The 15,386-nt window shown below is 37.2% G+C and overlaps 1 protein-coding gene across 1 annotated transcript in view; it reads left to right on the top strand.

Moving 5' to 3' along the window:
* CFAP20DC (CFAP20 domain containing) overlaps positions 1–15,386 on the top strand; it is a 66,424-nt gene that overhangs the window by 28,069 nt on the left and 22,969 nt on the right. Inside the window, exons 11-14 of the mRNA XM_066195599.1 lie at positions 406–552; positions 5,049–5,362; positions 7,093–7,506; positions 13,730–13,936. Of these exons, the coding sequence (XP_066051696.1) occupies positions 406–552; positions 5,049–5,362; positions 7,093–7,506; positions 13,730–13,936 (1,082 nt within the window). The remainder of the gene's footprint in view (positions 1–405; positions 553–5,048; positions 5,363–7,092; positions 7,507–13,729; positions 13,937–15,386) is intronic.

The following is a 15,386-nucleotide window of genomic DNA, read 5'->3' as shown; positions in this document are numbered from 1 at the left end:
TTACTGAAGACATATTCATTAAATCATGACTTATTCTCCTGTATAAGGGTGAATAAATGCTCATTCTCTCTGCAGCTATTTGTATTTTAAGTGATTGACCCAGGGATCATCACCTGCTGGCAGTAGCCACAATTTATATATGTGCTCCTCTTTCCTCATGCTGTGAAAATAACTGAGCTGCTGCAGTGGTTCTTGATTGTTTTGAAGACTTTTGCAAGCCTGTTTTTTATAAATACCATGACTTGCTTAAAAAGAGTTAAACTTTTTTCTGCCTTGTGGCTGCCCTGTTCCTGCTGCCCTGCAAGATTCCCATTCTGTTTAGAAGATGTTTGCATCCCAGTACAATTCCCCATATGCACCCAATATGACTCTTCACAGGCATTTCATTTCTGCATTGCATTTCAGACCCTGAAATTCAGACTCAGAAAACATCTGTGAGTGGGGAAGCAGATTTTCAGCTCACCTCACCAAAAGTACCAGCAGCAGACAGAAACAGTTATGGAAGACTATCTCTGAAAAATGCAGCCAAATCCACACAGGAGATAACCAGTGGTATGGTACTCATTTTATGTTATTTTACATTTCAGTTCTATGTGGTGTGAGGGACTTTCTGTTGTAAATTTCAAAGGACCCAAAAGCAGTTCACATAAAAAATAAATGCCTATGTTCTGGGGGATTATGGAAATCAAGCACCCTGCAACAGAATTGCTTTTGAGCATTGATAAAGATTTGCAGGATTAAGCAGAGTACCAGAGCAGTGAATGAATATCAAAAGAAAAATTCCATGCTCTCATGATTAAAGGAAAATAACTAAAAATAATTTATTCTTTAAATCCCTAATAAATTTAACACTGAAGACTCCAAATATGAAATGTACAAGAAATTTTACTTGTCCTAGATAAGAGTTTAGAATATTAACTACAGTACCTATGTAATATTGGGAGGGGAGGGGAAAGGGTTGTTTTGTTTATAGAGTTCAGTGGTGATTTATTTCTTTTCTTATTCACAGAAAGACACGTCAGCTCACATTTGGGGTTTTTTCTCTTTCTCACCTGTCTGCCAAAAAGTGTGGAATTTTTTTGTCACATTGTGTCAATCAAATTTTTTTTGCATGGGTCTGGGAATTGCATTGTTGTGCAAAAGTATCCCTTGTCTCTATGAAAAAGTAGTGCTACTCTTTATTAGAAGGCATAGGCACCATTTTGAAAAGTGGTTGGGCTACTCAAATGTGCTCAAAATTGACCAACGAGATTTTCCTTCATATTGTGAGTGATTTCTACTGTGATTATTCTTTGGGGATGTTTAGAAGTGATTATATACTTTGGCAGTTTCAGTAATCCATAATTGCTATTATGAGTTGCATAATCTGACTGAAAGAGATGCGAGATGTTCAGGCAAATAGAGAATTCTTCTGGAGAATTTTTTAATTCCTTCCTATTTACCTGAACTTTTAGAACTCTGGGGCAGGAATCACTGTCCTAACTTGTTTTTCATCTAGAACACCAGGACCTCTATCTAGTGCCAGAATTAAAAAATATATATATATCAACACTTGTTATTTAATGAAAATATAAGTGATACAGAAAGACAGCCTTAGGGCAGTAGACTGGCCTGTCTAAATGCCCTCTCATAAATTCAGAGGCAGAGAACTGAGAAAGGAAGGTACATATAAACTCTGTTCTTTTGCTGTTTGCATTTGAAAGAATGAAAACTGTTTCTTTATAATCTTAACAGTGTGTACAGGCAGATAAATGCATTATGTGAGTTCATAAGATACAGTTCTACAAACTTTTTTTTTTCATTGCTTATCACTCTTGTTACTCTCAGTCTACAGATTTCAGTTTCTTCTCAATATATGAAGTTATCTAATTTTATATAGATGACTTAATGGTTTCTTTATCCAGTACTGAAGAACTTCCTATAAACAACTTCTTCATCAGGAAAATCCTCTCCTAGGCTTTGTTCTGCACTTCTTTCAAAGTGGGATAAACTTGACCTGAGAGAAAAAATGAGTGAACATTGTTTATGCCAATCTTATTTACTCAATGCCAAAACCACCATTATAATGTTAGGCTGTGATTACAAGCTTTAGCATAAGTCTGACTGTGTAAAAGAGCTAATTAGATGTTAAGGTGATCATTCTTGCATTTGTGTTGTTTGCTGCAATATTGTGATTACGTAGTAGTTTGCATATTTTACTCAGAATGTACTCCAAATCATTCATTACAATTGACATGGAAATTATGAGTTAAATTCTGGTAGAGTTTTTGTTGCAGTGGTAATGGGATTTTGTTTGGTCCAAAACTCTGTATCTCTATCTTGTGGACTATTGAAAAAGTGCTACACTGACTACAGGTTACAGAAGTTACTAAACTCTGTAACCTGCATAAAATCATACAGACTTTTCGGTCTTCCCCCTGAATATTTCATTAATAATAAGTACTGTGCTATGACAATGAGTGTTTTGGTTTGACTTATTCCTAACTCAAGTGTATTTCTTCAACAACTCTGGAAATGAACGTAGTTCTTTATAGGGTGGTTTAGTGTAAAAAGGCAGAATATTCAGGCTAATATTATGCAGACAGCAATCATTTTAAAGTAGCTCTTTATATTTCTGAACTCCTTTTGGTCTCGGCAAGACATTATAATGGTGACTGAAGTGTAAGAAATTTCTGGATGTCTGAGGCAGAGCCAGGAGTAAAAGTCAGGAATTTAAAGCTCTAATTGCCTCATGTTTTCTAAACACTTGACAGAAAATGTTACTGTAAGATTTCTTTTCCATATTTTGATACTTCATTCAAAATTGACCTAAAATCTTAAAAAACAAGTGATTCATCACATTGTTTCCTTCAGAATTCATTACACAATTTTATCTGTAATGCCCTCTACAAATTAAAAAACAACAACTGCATGGGAAGTTATTCTAGAATGAGAGTAGAACAGGTGAGATTGCAAGGTGGGAAGTGGGTTGTTACTAAGTCAGTAAACAAAAAATTAAGCCATTCCTCTCTACTCTTTCCCAGTTCCATGTGCCTGAGAATTAGTGAATTCTCCTGAAGTGGGTTGTACACTAAGTGTATAATCATACCCTAGAGGGCTCTTTACAGTGGTCTGAGCTATTAGTGCATATTTGTAAACCACAAAGGCAGTATGAAACGTGTCAAATCTAATTTTATGATGGAGAAAAGACCTTCTGAATACTGAAGGAGTGTATGTTATGTATTTTGATGCTAGTCAAGACACTGACAGGGAAACCTAATAAAATGCGTCTAGATTAAACTGGAAGTGTGGGTGCCAGACTGGAAAGAAAACTGCAAAGTGCTGAGATAAGAAAAAACACAAAAAAGTTTCTTAGCTAGGTAACTTTTGAAGATTTTGTTTGTTTGTTTTTGAAAAATGCAGCAAGTAAAAATTTTAATATCTTTGCCTTAGGAAAAAGGGTAAACAGCATTTTAGACTTAGCAACTAAAATAGCTAGAAAAAAAGATCCTTTGCATCCAGAAGAGTTGTCCAGTTGAAATTTGAGGATAAGTAATATTTTTGTGGCATTTCACTTTCTGGAGATGTGAGCAAGGCAGAATCTCCAGAGCCAAAGACTTTCAAAACAAACTTAGTCTTGGTGGGACAGGTTCCTACAGGATAAATAATTGAGTAATTGAAAATACTGATTGAGTGTGACAGGGTTTTTAAATCATGTTAGGTCACAGAATCAGCTGGGGATAAAGCAGTTCCTGAGTCTTTGTTCTTGGACATCTAAATAGTGTGTTCAGCCTCATTTGAAAAGCTCATGAAAAGATCCCTCTTCTCATTTCATTTTTATAGGGGAAATGAGATACGTCAAGTCCTGACTTTTCACTAGTTCCTGGTTATTAACTGGAGTTTGGTAGCTTTACTAGCTGTCTTCAGTAAACTGGAAAAATCACAGCAATCCAGTAAGAAGACAGCTGTTTTTCCTGGTATCTCATTCTTCTTTCTTTTGCCTTTATTTATGATGATTCAGACTCCCCCCAAAAGTGATAATTCTAAAGAAACCAAAAGTAAAATATCATAGTAAAGCTCAAAATACCACACTAAACTTACTGCCTTCTGTAGTGGCAAGCATTTTATTATTGCAATGCTATTTTATTATTACATTTTTAGGGTTTTTCATTGAGCTTTTTTAATATGGTTGATGGTAACTTTGTTTTATGGAGCTGGTAAGTTTCAATACCTAGTGAATAATCCACACCACACTACCTTTAATGAAGATAAGGGAGTATTGCATACTTGAGCAATTCTCCTTTTCTTAGGTGCTCTTTGAGATTGGTTGTAATCAATCAAATTGACATTTTTTTCTATACCATCATTCCAAACAGTAAAATATAAGTTAACAATAAGAATATAAAAATGGTCTTTTTGTGTGTATCTGGTGCACTCAATCTTTAAATCCATTTCTGTAGTTTATTGTTTATTTTAAAATTGGCAGATTAGTTGTGGCTATATTCAGAGAAACCTGGTGAAACAGATATCTTTATACATTTTTCATATCACACTTTTTATCAGAACCATAGTTTGAAATTGAGATTTAAACCATAAGTTCTGAATGTAAAAGTGTGGAATTTCAGCAATAAAGAAGGAGCAGATTGTAATATTAAGAACTTTCTGCCAATGTGTGATTATTTTTTAAATGTCAGATGCAAAAAATGCCTGTAGAAAAATATCAATGGCCATATTTAATAAAATCGTGCTTTCCTAGAACAAAATTCATTTGTAGGTTTCAAATCCTGATAGCTAAACAATTTCAGGTTTGCAAATGGCAGGTTTGAATGTCCTGTACCAAAGCCTGTATATTTTCTGAGCTCTGCTTAGAAATCTTTTATTACCTTGCTGCACTTTGAAAGCAACCTGATCTTTTTCATTGCATCCTCATCACTCTTACTCTTCTTTGATAGGCAAAATATTTCTGTATCAGAAAAACTTACTTTGCTGTACGACTTTGTGAGATAATGAGAATGATCAGAGTAGCTCACAATTTACATATTTGGCATTGGAATTTTATGTTTTTCCAGAGAGGTTCACTGAGAGTATTCAGTTGGATAGCAAGGAGAACTTTGGAGCTCCTGGAAGTTCAGCCTGCTGTAATTTATTCTCAGCCCAGAATGCCTCTGTTAAACATCAGAGCAGGAAAACACCTGATCATCACAGGAACAAGAAAGAGGTTTTCACATTTTCATCAAAACCTCGATCAGCTCCTTACGGAAAGTCTCCAAATGTATCACTAGAAAGTGATGTTTTCCCATTGGAATTGGAGCTAGACAGTAGCGGAGAACTTGAGAAAACCAAAACTGAAGATAACTTTGAAGGAACTGACAGCAGTGAGGAGGTAGGCCACTTTGTACATGTAACTCTTGATAAAGCAGTCCTCATCCTAAAACCCCTAGGATGAGATTCTGTCTTCAAGCCAAACAGAGGGGATAAATCATCTTTTCCCCATATGCCAACAGGTAGATTTGTCTCTGTCAGGTTGCTGTGTCTAACCAGATACAGGACTCAATGCAGGTGTACCCTGTGTAACAAGTTGACAGAAGAAACCTAACTGTCAGCCCCTATGCTAACTGAGAGATGCCAGAACTGTGCATCATTACTACAAAAAAGATTTTGGGAAAGCCTGCATCATGGATTTGAGTGAGATTCAAGTCTTTTATGGTTGCTCAAGACTTTAGTATATAAGACTTGATTGTGTCTTTTAAAACTTCAATTGGAGACTGGTTTTGCTCATTGAAATTGAGAATTACAGAATTCCAATTTGTGAATGTCACTTGATTATTGGTATTTCTGCTGCATATCCTGTCTGAGCATCATCAACTTTAATTCTTTTGCAATCCAGAAATCTTCCAGCAATGAAATTAATGAAAGAAAACAAACAATTTTTTAGTATATCTATCTAGTATGATCTGATACTATATAGAAATTTGCTGAATTGTCAATGTATGCAATAATTTCATTATGTCATTACAGTAACTGCCAAAGTTCCTACCTTTATGAACATTCTATTATATTTCACTTTTAACTATAAAATCTGTTTCTTATCATTTGAATCTGTAGCTCACAGCAGAGAAATAAAATGTAACTGAGTCGCATAACAGCAAGATGGACTGAATTTAACTGTTTTACAAAATAACTGACGAAATAAAACTATAAATTTCCAAAATGTGTAGCATTAATAAAACTGACGAATTATTGTACATTTCTTACTGTGCAATCCTGGACTCACTGAAGTCAGTAACAATCTTGGATCACTTTCATGTGCAGCAGGATTGCACCTCAGCTGTGGGAGGCACGCTGCAGGTGATACTGCCTTACATCCTGTGTGGGAACATATGGCAGAGGAGCAGCATCACAAGATGAAGATGAGGCTGCCCTCATCGTTTCTTTCTTGAGAATAAGAACACTGAGGCAAACACTAGATGCACTCCTGCATTATTTCTCTTTTCAACTTTTCAGTCCTGCTGATTGTTGTTGAGATGGGGTATGAGTGAACATCATACACTTGATTTATGGGATATTTTGCAGAGACATTGTTAGAAGCATGGACATAAGGTTAATAAACTAACCTCTAAAATTCTTAAATTGTATTCAAATGGAAATGAATATGATATCCAGTACCATATGATTACCAGAGCAGAGCAAAGTCATCTCAGCAGGAGTTATTTCTTCTACGTTTGAGTTGAAGATGCAATGTGAAAATATAGAATATTAATAATTCAATGGAAAGACAGCATTGTCATGGACTCATTGCTTAGTTTTGGTTTGCTGTTGTAAAAAATTCTATTGAAATGATGATTCTCAGGTAAGACACAGGTTTCAGAGGTTACCAGCATTCGAAATCTGCCTTGACATTTTGAAAAGAGTAATCAGCTTCATATGTAAGAATATGTTTGTGGCATAGTCCATGTATTTGCCAGGGAAAGCAGCTGTTTTTCGGAATCCTTGTAAATTTAGAAACAGGAAGCAGAGATTAAAGGGAGATTTTGAAGTGTTAAGGTTATGTAAAACTGAATTGTGTAATGATGAGAGGGAGCCAACCACTCTTTCTTTGTTTCCTAAATTTAGGATGACAACAGTGAACTCCTCCAGGGTACTGGGAACATTGAGAACAGCCACAGTAGACAAGGAACATCTGATTCAGCAGTTTTTAAAGAGATCCCATTAAATAAGATGTCACAGAGAAATGAATACTGGAAGAATAAGGAACACAGCAAATATAACTTCGATGAGGCCGTCTTATCAAAACCACAGAGTGCCACCATGAGAAAAACAGAATCTATTAGCTTTCAGAGAAGTTTAAAGCCTATCCTTTCTCTTTCTCCAATTCAAAGTAAATCCAAATCCTTTAGAGTAATTAGAAATGTATCTGAAGAAACTGAAAGATATGAAGGAGTTTCAAATCAATTAGAAAGATCTGTCGGTAAAACATCTCTCAAGAAAGTCTCAAAAGGAAATTCATGTCTGACAGCACAGACTTGTGTAAGTGATTTTTACTTTGAAATTAAATTACTAGATTGTTTAGAGAAGCTGTATTAGATATACCCATTTGCATGAAGTGATTAATAGTACATCTTTCATTCAGATATATTCTGGCTTCATCATAACAGCATTTACTGTGCTCAGTCTGTTGAAAGTTGATTTTGTAGGGGCTTGTGGCACACAAAATAATACTCCAAATATAACAGAAATCCCAACGGTTTGTAGATAAAAAGATGTGTCATTGAGCAACGCACATTTTGGAAATATATGAGTTAGAAAATAGTTTGGGGCTGAAAGGTTACAGAGGAAAATTGGCAAATTTTAAATTGTTGTATTAACGAATGACCACGGAAAGAGTGTTAATTTGGGTACTTCATGGTCTCTTAGTGTCAGCCCTGAGCAATGATAAATTCTGTGACTGAGAGCCAGCAGCGAGGCAACTTCTGTCCAGCAGTCAGCCATAGATGGCTGGAGAGAATAACAGGGCAAGGACAGGGAAAGCACCCAGGGGTCCCTCAGCAGCAGGGTCCCGCAGGCTTCCTTCCAGCAGTCCTTAGCTTAGCCATTTCTTCAGGAAAGGTGGTGTCTGTGGTGAATAACTGGTAGTGGAAATTTTTTCCACACATTTGTGTGTTTGCTTTTTTGCATCTATACGGCCTTTGCCGTGTGAGAGTGAATTTCAAACTTTAACTGCTGCTTGTGGGGAAAAATATGTATCTTTTTCTTTTTTTTAAATGCATTGTCTCATTCCTGGTGCTTTCTCATTCTTCTGTTTGTTGTAAAAAACAATGAATTTTTTTTAATTAATATTCTTACCTCTGCTACTTCCTACTTCATGGTTGTGTATCATATTCCCTTGCAGGTGTCTCTCTTACAGGTCTAGGAGTTTTATGGTACTTAGTCCCAGGATTGCTTTTTTGTGAATTTTTTGTATAATTTTACACAGGGATGTTGAATTGAACTACTGCATGATCATTATTGTAAGAATGGGGTTTGTTTTCTAATATATCTTGGCTATATCTTGAATTTCTTAAAATATCATTGCTCCCCAGGTATGGCACACCTCTGGGTATCAAAAGAATAGACTCTTCTCTTTTGGGAAGGCTCTATGAAGTAGTTATACATTGTTTGGAAAAATTTTCCTACTTTAATGACTTGGAATATGATCTGTACCTCATATATATGAAGGAAATGGACAACTATAATTTTTGTGTCCTTGTAGTTTGTCTCATCTGCTGTAGGAAAGGGAGTGTGCTGTGATTCTGCTGGGCCAGTTTTGGTCTGTAGTATTTCTATGACCTGTTGATACAGTTAATTTTAGTTACCTGATTTGACAGCCCCTGTGAAAAAGCACGCAGGAGTGATGACTTCATGGGCTGCTGCTGCTGGGGCAGGGCCATCCCACCTGCCTGCCTGGGGCTGCTGTGGCTGCTGTGGATAGACAGCCCTGCTATGAACTGTGGGTATGGAAATCCAGGGACAGAGCTGGAAGGAGCACCAGTCTGGGCACCAGATTAAAGAATAGTGTCTAGGAAAGCAAGTGTTCAGTTTTTCTGTGTGTCCTTGATGGGGAAATGCTCATCCTGCTCTGCCATGGATGCTTCAGTGCTTTTTGTGAAATAAGTCTCTTGTAGTACTGGTGCAGGAGCTGGGTTTAATATGTCTCTCAGTGCTGTGAGGTTGTCTCTCAGACTGGGGCCTCTGGAAATCTCTTCCTGCATCCTGCAAGTAGTTTATTGGATTGTTGAAGGCCCTGCGCTTTTCCTGATAAAAACAGAACATCCTTTTCCATGAAGGTTGTGGAGACTGGTTTCCTTTGGGAAGGAAATAGATTAGGGGGATGAAAAGGGAATGGAACACAATAGTGCAAGTGAAAATCAGAAACAGTGCTGAGACTTTATTATCATGAGAAATATCAGTGGCTTGTGATTTTAAAGACTACGTATGGCAAAAAAATTAAAAAGCAAAAAAAATTCCTATTAATAGCAGCATATGTTCTATGTATTTATGATCTGGAAAAGACATTAGAATTGCCACTAGTGATGTAGAAAATGTGGAAAAAAGAAATGCATGGGTTCATTTCTATTTGGAAAGAAGATAATGTTTCTGTAATTTTCAGTGTTAGGAAAAAGCCCCAGTTGATATCAATAATCTGATTCTGTTTTTCTTAGACATGGTAAAATGCAGTGAATGTGTATGAAAAAAATTGTCTATATTTTGCATTCCCTTACCCTCCTATTATAGTTTATAGGAATTTATTTTTTCTTTTTTCCAGTAGCTACTTACCTCTTTGCCATGCAGGTGAGTTCCTCGTTCCTGTTGGCCGCGCAGGCAGGGGCTCTCCTCCGGCAAGTGGCGGGTGATTGAAGAGGGCTCTGGGGAGCACGGCCGCCCGGAGCGGGCAAACAGGAGCCTGGCAGGGCAGTTCACATAGGCAGGGCAAGCAGGCAGAGTTGCAGGTTTCCTCCTGAGAGTGGGGTGGGGTTTTTTCACTGGTGGATGAGGAAAAGGCTGTGGATGTTGTCTATATGGACCTCAGCAAGGCCTTTGACACTGTCTCCCCCAGCATACATGGAAAAGCTGGCAGCCCACAGCTTGGACAGCAGCACTCTTTGCTGGGTTAAGAACTGACTGCATGGCCAGGCCCAGAGAGTGGTGGTGAACGGTGCTGCATCCAGCTGGGGACAGTCACCAGTGGTGTCCCTCAGGGGGCTGTGCTGGGGCCAGCTCTGTTCAATATTTTTATTGACCACATGGATGAGGGTATTGAGTCTTTCATTAGTAAATTTGCAGATGACACTAAGCTGGGAGCGTGTGTCAATCTGTTGGAAGGTAGGAGCGCTCTGCAGAGAGACCTGGAATGGGTGGATGGGTGGGCAGAGTCCAGTAAGATGAAGTTTAATCAGTCCAAGTGCCACGTCCTGCATTTTGGCCACAATAACCCCCTGCAATGCTGTAGGCTGTAGGCTGGGGATGGTGTGTCTGGACAGTGCCCAGGCAGAAAGGGACCTGGGGGCACTGGTGACAGCAGCTGGACGTGAGCCAACAGTGTGCCCTGGTGGCCAAGAGGGCCAATGGCACCTGGCCTGGATCAGGAATGGTGTGGCCAGCAGGAGCAGGGAGGTCATTTTGGCCCTGTACTCAGCACTGCTGAGGCCACACCTCGAGTGCTGTGTCCAGCTCTGGCCCCTCAGTTTAGGAAGGACGTTGAGACACTTGAGCACGTCCAGAAGAGGCAACAAGGCTGGTGAATGACTGAGCTGGGGTTGTTTAGCCTGGAGAAAAGGAGACTCAGAGGTGACCTTATCACTCTCTACAACTTCCTGAAAGGTGGTTGTAGTCAGGTGAGGGTTGGTCTCTTTCTCCAGGCAGGAACTGACAGAATGAGAGAACACAGTCTTAAGCTGCACCAGGGGAAATATAGGCTGGATATCAGAAAAAAGTTTTTTGTGGAAAAAGTGATGAAGTACTGGAATGGTCTGCCTGGGAAGGTGTTGGAGTCACCATCCCTGGATGTGTTTAAAAAAAGACTGGATGTGGCACTTGGTGCCATGGTTTAGTTGAGGTGTTAGGGCAGGGGTTGGACTTGATCTTGGAGGTCTCTTCCAACCTAGTGATTCTGTGATTAAATGTATTCCTTGTTTCCTGATACTTTCAAGTTTTAGAAAATTGTTCCACTTACAATTCAAGTATGTTTATTACTGATCATAACTGTTACCTATTTGTCCATAATAAATGAAATTATACATGTGTTCTTTTCCTGAAAGATATTATCAGTGTTTGGTGCAGTCATCAACTTTGTCCTGTAGAACACGACTAAATGTAGACTCTCTAGGTGGATTGCAATAGTTGATTACTAATTTAGACAATAGGTTATTACCATACAACACTTGTAGCTGTTAAAATATTGTGCATGTGATTTGTTGCTTGTAATTTTTATTTTTCAAGAACAAATCCTATTATTAATGTATAGAAACTCATTAGCTACAGACCTTGTTTTATTGCTACAAAACATAAGATTAAAGTATCTGGCTCATCTAAGTCTTATACTTGATTTGATCAAGTCTTAAAATTTTATGGAAGCCCTTTCTTGGAGTTCTTTGACACATCTTTTTGTGTTCATACGGAGGACTAGTAAAGGAGAAAAGTGCTTAACCAAGTCTTCTGCAATTGATTTGCCTGCTGCTTAATATGCTTTAAGGAACTGGTTTCTTGCAATGTTTTATTCATGTTTTAATAGAGTTCTCTATTATTAAGTTCAAATATTTTTAATTAAGAAAGAAGTATAGCCCGCTGGGTAATATTGCAAGCATGTAGATAGCTGGTAATTAAAGTTTTCCACACGTATAACTACATTCAAACAATTCTGAATAAATTATTTGAGCCTAGAAGAATGCAAATGTCATTATACATGAAAAAAATCCTTTAAACAACAGGTTTTATCAATCTAGCAAAAGTTTTAAGTGCTTAATAAAAATACTTTATTGTAAGGGAAGGATATGCAAATAGACAAGATAAGTTTTTAATTTCTAAATGAAATATTAATTCTAGACAAATTTACAAGAATTGCAAAATAACTTCTTACATCAAAAGAATCTCCTAACTTACAAAGTTTACTTAATTTCAAATTCAGTTTTCAAATTCTCTTTTTGAAAACCAACAAAGACAACATAAAATTTTGAAGAGGCTTTTGGTAGTAGTCATCTGAAGCTGAAGAATAAATATTCCAAACTATTTCTCTTTCATTAGTTTATTGTAGAGAATGTTTAACACAGAAAATGGTCATAGCATCTCTTCTCCTTCCTGTGTGTGGTATTTTCAGAGTGAGACCAGTACAGGAAAAGAAAACAGAATTAAATTTGAAATAAGCTGGGGAGGGGGTGGAGGAACAGCAGATGTTCAGAATTAAGCTGTAATAATTCCAAAAATCTATGCATCTTTCTTCATAGATGTAAAGGAAAAGACAAGCAAGTTTGGGCTATTTTTTATGCTTTTTTTTAAAAAGAGAATGAGAAAAAAAGTTTTTTCAATAGTTAATGCTTTTATTCTGTAGAGCACCAGTTCATTCTGTCAGTTTAATGACTGCATACCAATTATATGAAGGAAGAAAGATAAGCCAAAGCTTCTCTTATAATAATCAAATAACTGCAGAAGGTTTATATATAGGAAAATTAACAGGAAATCAGCATGTGCAGTAAGATCAATGAAAGTTACAGCAGCTGCAGATCTGGTAGAATACTGATACATCAGAGCAAAGCAGGCTCCCCAAGTGTAACAAAGAGAGCTTTGGGTGAGGTGAACAAATGACTAATAGTCACTGAGCTAGTAACAGGCAATCAGAAAGGGTCTAGAGAAAACATGTCATATTATTTTAGGATTAAAAATGGTAGTAGTAATCACAATATTCAGGAATTAAGCTTGGACCTCATTAGCCGGGGTGAAAAAGGAATAGTAGCTGTGCAAACTGCTTTTGTCATCTTATGCTTTGTATTTTCTGTCATCTTCTTGTACCTTGTATCTTATATACATAGGAAGAAAGCAAAGGAGTTATAATTTCATTATGAATTCTGGAGGTAAGGTGACTTCTGTCCCCCTCAAAGACACACTAAAACATTACACACTGCATTTCACAGCAGGAAAATTGTCAGTGTTCGTATCACTTGTACTGCTGACTTGTGTGTGTTGCAAAGGTCTTCAGTTACCCAGTGCCCTCTCACAGCAAAAGGGACTGAGAGATCCTCCCTTCTGCCAGGAATATGAAACATTCCTGGTGTAAAAGCTCAATTGTCTTCACTAGAATCAAAGCTCTGATCCTCTTTTGTTGATGGTGTTGATGATACTGTGGTAACTGTGGGATTTGCTTTAATTCAAGATTTGCATTTAACAGCTGATGGATTTTTGAACTTCTTAAGGCCTGCTTTTATCTTCTGTATTTAATTGCAGTGGAACAGCAACTTCATCAAATACCCTGGATCAAAATTGCCATTCATTACAGTGCTTGTGGCGTACTTCCTTCCTCCAATTGTGTGTAAATATGCTTAATCTTCATAGCTGAACAGAAATCTGTTAACTATTTTTTTCTAGTAAGCATTTTGTTTCTCTTTCAGTATTGAAGCTTCTAGAAGATTCTCTGAGAGGTTCTCCAAGATCTCTCTGGGATTCATTCATCTCTTCTGTTCGGTGATCCTGTCTATATTGTTGACTTTTTCATTTTATTTCACAGGAGTATGACAGGAAAAAGTACCAGTCAAATAGACTGAGTTCATCTGAACTACAGATGCTGGCCAGCACGAAGAGACAACAAAATGAAGAATTACGGGATGCTGGGATCTCCCATGGGCTGAGTGCCTCACAGATCGATTGCTGCAATGTCAACAGGAGTGTAAGCAGTGATGATCATACAGCAACCTGGAACTCTTGTTTCCCACCAGTAAGTCTTAACCCACAGTATTTTCTATGGGGTCTTGAATACTAAATTTTCTTTGAGTAGAGTTGAAATTTAAGATATCATTACCAAAGGCTCTTAGAACTTACCAAGTAAAACGTTTAACCAAGACACGTGCACTTCCAGCATGTTCTGTAGTACCACCATGGATAAAGAGCAAACCTATTATGCATATTCCTTCCTAGAACCCTGAATAATCATGTAGGCTGTACAGTTCATCACAATAGTGGCCGACAACCTGCAGGTGTGTGATATAGTACTTAAAAATAGTTCCAAAATTAATGAAATGCACATATACCAGTCAGGAGGTGCATTAAAGTGTGAGTAATGGAAAATAATTGCTTCTTACAATGATAAAGTCTCATTACTGAAAATCTAAATGTTTAAAGGACTGAAGCAGGAGAAAGCAGCAAAAAGCTGCAGTAGTTCCGAGGACTCAGAATCTGATCATTATGTATTTTACACCTTGGATCATTATTTGTCCTGGCACAAAGTGGTACAGAATTACACACAGCTGCATTATGTGACAGTACTGCTATAAGAAGCAGAGTATTTGTTGCAGTCCACCAAAAGGTGTTGAATGTATGAAAGCACAGAATAACATTTCAGGAACTATATAAAAGTACTAGCAGGAGCTGCTGTAAAACTAGATAACCTCATACTCCATTTCTATATCAGCAATATAACCGTTATTTTATTACAGTTGAAGCAATAATAAACAATGAATGTGGCTTAAGTAAAGCACACAGCACAACTCTGAGGTAAATCCAGCATTAGAAAAGTAAACACAGCTGTGTTGCCCCAGTATCAATTATTGCAGAGTAAATGCTCTAAATTAGGTGCAAATTACCCTCAAGGTTCCACAAGTAATTAGAACCCTGGAATTTGGACCTCTACAGGGTCCAAATAGAGGCCTGTAGCAGCAACTTTCCATAGTGAATGATCAACTGTGAATGATCAAAGTGGTGGAACTTTGGAGTACCCTGTTAAATGAAGGTTTCAAATGAGAAGAAATGTGTTGGTAAGTGGGTACTTGTACAAATGAGAACTTGATTTACAGAGTAATATTTTCCAGGACATCAGAGAAACATTAGTTGGTATTAACTATTTGATATACATCTCCATTACGTATTTTGTTAACTTAATATTTCCAGTGTGTTTTCTCCATACTCATTAAATAGGCTCAAGAAATGGTACAAATCTGCAAGACCAGACAAATGGAACTCAATTAAATATAGAGAATAGCAGTCTCATTAATTTTTTAGTAGTTTAATTATAAGGAAATTGATAAGAATATTTAGACACATCAGGTTTGGTTAATACAAATTACATGACTAAAACAAAACGAACTTTTAAAGTAAAATGTACTGCTGCAGTATTCAGTGAAGCACAATGTGATTGCAAAGACTATTCTTTGATCTTACTGCCTTGATCA

This window comes from Chamaea fasciata, unplaced genomic scaffold (assembly GCF_029207755.1).
Source record: "Chamaea fasciata isolate MVZ Bird 193981 ecotype frontalis unplaced genomic scaffold, bChaFas1.0.hap1 SCAF_13, whole genome shotgun sequence".
Lineage (NCBI taxonomy): Eukaryota > Metazoa > Chordata > Aves > Passeriformes > Sylviidae > Chamaea > Chamaea fasciata.
Note: the sequence above shows the minus strand (reverse complement) of the source record. Positions and strands in the feature narration are given on the sequence as shown.